Source organism: Mustela putorius, unplaced genomic scaffold (genome assembly GCF_011764305.1).
Source record: "Mustela putorius furo isolate JIRA1106 unplaced genomic scaffold, ASM1176430v1.1 tig00003834_pilon_pilon_pilon, whole genome shotgun sequence".
In the NCBI taxonomy this organism is placed as follows: domain Eukaryota; kingdom Metazoa; phylum Chordata; class Mammalia; order Carnivora; family Mustelidae; genus Mustela; species Mustela putorius.
In genome coordinates this window covers 59,642,332-59,648,331 of record NW_025421987.1, presented here as the reverse complement: position 1 = coordinate 59,648,331, position 6,000 = coordinate 59,642,332, and the positions used below count along the sequence as shown (strand labels likewise).

General features: G+C 41.5%; 1 protein-coding gene across 1 annotated transcript; it reads right to left on the bottom strand.

Moving 5' to 3' along the window:
* Positions 1-4,140: 4,140 nt before the first annotated feature.
* On the bottom strand, positions 4,141-5,543 carry UBE2F (ubiquitin conjugating enzyme E2 F (putative)). Its single transcript, XM_045088548.1, is given in 1 exon segment — positions 4,141-5,543. A coding segment is annotated over 1 exon segment (558 nt). The 5' UTR covers positions 5,321-5,543; the 3' UTR covers positions 4,141-4,762.
* Positions 5,544-6,000: the final 457 nt, after the last annotated feature.

Below are 6,000 nucleotides of genomic sequence, written 5' to 3'. Positions count from 1 at the left end.
GTTTGCTGAATGGCTGAAACTGACCCAGCTGGCTGAGGAAAGCACTACTAAAGGCAGGACCAAAATTAGCTTCCCTAAAGAATGAGCTGCTGCTCCCAGCACCACCTGCTGATATGATACCCTTGGGAACTCTGACAGAAAGTCCTTGGTCCTCTGCCTGGAAACTCTGGAAACCCTGCCAGACAGCTTGTAGTCTCTGCTCAGAAGCCAGGGAACTACTGACAGAAGGAACTCTACAGGCTTCAGGACTGAAGCAGGGCAGGTCTTGAGACCATTGGTGAGTGTCTTAGTCGTATTTCCTACTGGGAGAACAGAAAAGGTAGAGACCAGTTTTTTGTTTTTTTTTTTTTAACCAGTAGAAACCAGTGGGGAGGCGGCAGGCAGCATATCCAATCAACTAAGAAACTGTGCAGTTTGGCTGATGAAAGTGGTTGGAGCTAGATGCAGCATGAGGCCAGCCCAGACCCACAAAGTAACATGAAGACTGTTTCCAGGGGGATGGAGATTCGTTGAACGTATTGAACTCATTGCGATATATCCTAATCTCTGCTTCATAATCTGGGTATGTATGTATGTGATGGCCAGTTTCTTAACAGGCTGCTTTGGCTCTGGCTGCCATGAAAAGATATTTACCTTTGTGATCTGAGGTTTCCAGGTGCTTGTTCTCTGTGCAGGAAAGAAAAATCCTGAGGGCTGAGCTGGGTATCAAGACAAAGAAAAAGGAGACACCACACAGGGTGAAGTTAAGGAGTTCTCTGTCCCTAGAAGGGAAAGTACTGGCAGTCTTAGGACAGGGTAATGGGGATTGGTGCTCCAGAATCTCAAGGCTTCTTCTTAAGGCAGCACTACTCAAGTGTCTGGGGCAGAGGTGTGGAATGCAAGGACCACAGGATTATTGCAGATTCATGAAGTAGGTTGGGCTGGACGGGAAGATGAGAGTGTTGTTTTTTTCTTTGCTGATGATAAAGAGAAGGTAAGTGGAGAGGGGACACACATAGCCATCAAAACCATATGAAACAGTTGAAGCATGAAGCAGTCTAAGACTGCTAAGGAAATGTGGCCACTTCCTATCGTGAGGCTGGGACCAGAACATGAGGAACTGCTCTGTTGAACTTGAGAATGCCCTTGTTTCACTCCAATAGGAGAGAGTCTCTGGTGTCACTTCTAAAATCATGTAGACAAAGGGAAAGAGATGAGAATATCAAAAAGCCATGAGAGGAGATAGGAGGGTATAAGGAAGGGGAGAAGCTGCTGGACAACAGATATTTAACAAGGGTCTTAGTTGTACCCCTGAGTATCACTCCTTTGCTTTCCTCTTTTCACAATTACGGCATTCCTACTACCTGTCAAGCTAGGTGCTGGAGATAAAATATAAGTAGAACTCCACCTCTGCTCTTTCAGCCATTGCCTTGGGCCAATACTTGGGAGATTACAACAGTACATTACTAGTAAAGTGGACATCAAGCTTTTAAAAGGAATTAAGGACTGTCATGGAGTGAGGACAGAGCATACATCCGAGAATTTACCTACCAGGGATCCCCCACCCCTGATGAAGATGGAGGAGTGAGTCTACTGTAGAGAACAGCCAAGTGAAAGGGATAGGTGGGCAGCTGTGAAAGCCACCTTCCAGGACCTAGAGGCTTTGAGGGGCCACAGACTCCTGTTGTCCCAACCCCACACTCCAAGATCACTTTGCTAGTGACTGCCATTTATGGAGTAAAAAAAAAAAAAAAACTGGATGGCCTGTGCTCACAGATCTGGCCACCAACCTTCCATCATCACGGGATTTACTGACTCACATCCCCCTGCATCGAGCGGCTTGGCTATCTCAGGAAAATGCTGCTGTCCAAAAGCCTTTAGACATGGGGAAGGCCAAGAGTATCACTCGACACTGCAGAGTGTGGGGGGCAAAGAGGAGATTCTGTAACTGTATTTGGGTTTGGAGTTTGGACTGAGCCAACTAGAGTATCACCAAGCCCCAATCTGAACCAAACATATGTGTTGCATGGATTGTTTGGTAGACTGAGAAAAGTTCGTATTTTTAGGCATTATCAGCTAAGATGTGGCCATTCTTCAACATATTATTGAATGATGCTTTGCTTCCAAAAGAATTTTGAGATAGTTTTGGTTGCTACCAGATTCCCATTTTAACTTATAGGAAGGGAAGTCCAGGAGAGAGAGATAAATTTTAATGGAAACAAATGCCACAACTCTAAGTATTAGCATCACAGTGGAGACTCTTCAGAAGCTACTGACTAGGGAGAAGAGGAGCATATGTACTCAGAAAGAAGAATGGGTAAAGGATTTTTAGAAGAAACACTTTTCAGAGATCTGCAATATTCTACCCACCTACACAAATGGTAAAAAACATTGTATCTCTAGTGTGAACTTAAATAATAATAGAGAAGTAGAAATAATACATTAATTTATTCTCTTTAAAGATTCTAGCATACAGAATAGTTAAATGTTGAAATTCCAATTTCCCTCCCCCCTCTACTGACCTGCCTCAAAGGTAACTACTTTAGACAGTTTACAGTTCTTTTTTATGCATTTACATAATTATACTTTTTTCAAATAGAAGCATCACTAAGCTATATGTGAGTTTTTCATATTAGCACACAGAGCGTTTTATTCTTTTAACGGCTACATGAATACTAGATTATGTATGAGCCCTATTTTGTTTTGACATATTCTGGACAGTAAGTTTTTTTTTCCTATCTTGTATTATTAAATATCTTTCTACCATGATAATCCTTATATAAGGATCTATGTGCCATGTATTATTATATAAGCTAAAGTATAAAGTCAAATAATAGTTTTCCTTTATAAAGAGAATTGTGAAATGTTTTGATAGAATTAAGACAAAAAAAGACCTAAAAAGCACAATTTTATTAAATATATGTAATTTTAAAAATAAATGTAATTTCTCTAGCATGCATAGGGAAGAAAGTCCAGGAAGGGAGAAATAGGGCAAGAGTCTTGAGAGATAAAGGAAGAGACAGATATAATCTTTACTCTTTCTGAAGCTCAATGGGCAAGGAATTAATAATACACTTGTCACCACATTTTCTAAAACAAAGCTTCTCAACTTTTGAAAGGTAAAAAATATTGATAAATTTGCCAAGTTTAAGAATTCCTACTTAAAATATAAAAGCAGAAGCTCTCCTCAGATCCCCTATTTTCCTATTTTGTAATGAAAAGAAATACCTCTGTGGACCACAAAAAATGTCTTTACAGATTTTAGGAACCTGAAGTTGAGTTTCAAAGAATAACACCCTTGTCCTGCAATCCCCTCAATTCTAGAAAGTTATTAAAAATACTTTGGGAAGTGCATTTTTGTCTACATACACTGACCAGCTCATATTAAGCCAAGGTAGAAATCAAATGGGGGTGAGTTCCTCCTCTCTCCAGCTGTCCTAGTCACCAAAAGCTGAGAGTTCTTTTAATACTGTTTATCAAGAATGTGTAGTATTGAGTGATCAAGAAGCAACTGAGTATCGGAATTTAATTATTAGTCTGGAAAGTAACTTGACATTAATCATCTTTGATTTCTCAGAGGTCATCACAGGCATGGCTTGGTCTTTCACTCCTCTTTTTAACATACGTATTTATTTAACCAACTTAACACAGGACTTTCTACAGCCCAGGCTCTAAGTTCTTTGCACTCTGACTGCTCCTCATCTGTAAACCATGGATAATAACACCTACTTCATGGAGTTGTCAGGAGGTTATAGGAGCCTAATAACTTGTCTGTGGCCATATATCTCATGTCATGTTTCTTCTGCTTTACAGTTGGCTCAGTATCTGCTTCCCTGCACTACAGGTTCACTCATTCTCCCAATTTACAGCAAAGAACAGTGGAGGTAGGATGTGACCTAACAGTTATGTTTAATATCCTTTTTACTCATCCGCAAAATTTTTAGTACTTTTCTTAATGGGTGCTCAGCTGAAATTTATGATATAGAAAAATGTTTTTTAAATATTCATTTAAATCTTTGTTTAAAATCTCATCATAAAGACAAAATCTAAATGAATAAACTAAGACTTTTTTTTTGGTCTTTCATATTTTCTTTGTATTTCTCTTCAATAGTTGCTTGACCCAATATCTGTCTGCTCTATACAATGAAAATACAAACTAAATGAGAATAGAAAAAAATAATTAAAGCATTAAATTGTACAAATTACAAATCTGTTCCAAAATATACTTACATTAAATAAAATACGCATTTCAGTAAGAGATCTACAGTGAATGACTATGCATTCTGGGAAGCTTCACAACATCTAGGCAGGGCCATCATCCGTGGGAGGAGCTAAGAGAATGTGCATCCAATCACAGTATGTAGCGGGTTTCTTATTGCCCCTCTGCGAGCTACACTGAGCACATCATCAGCATCACTTGTGCAGGGAAGGACTTTGGGAAAAGGGGGAGAAGCAAGCGCTAGCCTCAATTCTGAGTTCGTTACAACTTTTCAGGAATCTCATCAATAGCCTATACAGTTCAGTTTCCAAAAAGTAAACATGTTAAGGGAAGCAGACAACTCTTTAGAACCCCAAACACATTTTCTTGCTGTATTTATGTAGGACTCTCCATCTACAATGGGCAATCATGAAGAGGTTCTTCCTTGGGACAGCATGGTCACAGGATGTGGATGACCCTGTGGGTCTGAGGGGAGCACGAGGACTGGGGAGGGGGAGCTCCCTCTTGGATGAGGTTGGAGAAAAGCCTACACACAGTCCACAGCCCCACCGTCTCCTCCTCCTATCATCTGGCATAACGCTTCATGTAGTCTTCCACTTTATTCCGGAAGTTCTCCTTGTCCCTCAAATGATGTTCTGCAGCCTCAATATTCAGTGGATCATCAAAATTCAAAAGATCAGTAAACAAAGAGTTTAATCCCCAAACAACATCCTTTAATGTCCTTGTGGGAGCCCAGCCAGTGCCGTCAATCGAATGTTCTCTCAGTAAACTTAGACATATTTCGCCTGTCTCTGTGATGTTGGGGTGCCAGATCCTGGTCAGGCATTTCACTTTGGGAGGCACCATGTTGTATGCATCAGGAACTTCAGTTTCAAACTGAAATTTTCCACCCTGGTAGTAACCCTCATCTGGGGTTACAGTTAGCTGAAAGCAATGTAGCTTGTTTGGATCAGGAAAATGCACCTTACATGTACACGGTAAATTAGCTTCAAGCTACGCAACCTCTTTAACAAGCAGCCTGTCTCTCACAGACACGCTCCGAGTGGAGTCGGAGGCCGTGGCTGATGTCCGGGACCCTTTGAGACCGTCCTCCCGCTTCAGTTTGCTTGCCGGCGTCAGCATTACTGCTGCCTTTACCCAGGGCACCCCGAGACAGGCGAGGCGGGCCCGGCACCCAACACCATGCCCGGCCGGCCGGCGGCGGCAACACACGGCCCCTCACAGCTGCACCGGCTCCGGGCGGCGGGACCGGAAGTAGCGGGGCCCTAAGACATTTTTTAATAACCTAGAGAAATTATGAAATCTTCCTCCTTTTAACTGTTATGTGACAACCAAATTCAGTATTTGGAGTAGAAAAGGAATTTGTCCAGGCATAGGTCAGTTTGGATGAATTATAAATCAGTTTGTGTTTTCCTAAATAAACTTCCCTGATTTGGGCAATAACCAGCCACATGTTAATTAGTGACAGTGATCCAACATTAAAATTTTAAGAAACAAACTAACCAGAGAAAAGAACAATGCATGTCCAAGTATGTCATTACATAGAAGCCCCCATACTCATTCTACTTTCTGGGGTCACTGCTTTTATGTTCTATGAAATGGATGGAGCGGCAGCTCCCACAGGATTGAGAGCTTTCTTTCCCTTCTCCAGTCCAAGGCTCCAGCTGTGTGGCTTCTACCTGTGGATTTACATTTAAGCAAGTTAAATAACATGGAGCTCATCTCACCTTACACAGTGCCCAGGTTCCCTAAAGCACACTTGGTTTCAAAGACCCAGTTCAACAAGAACATTAGCCATACCA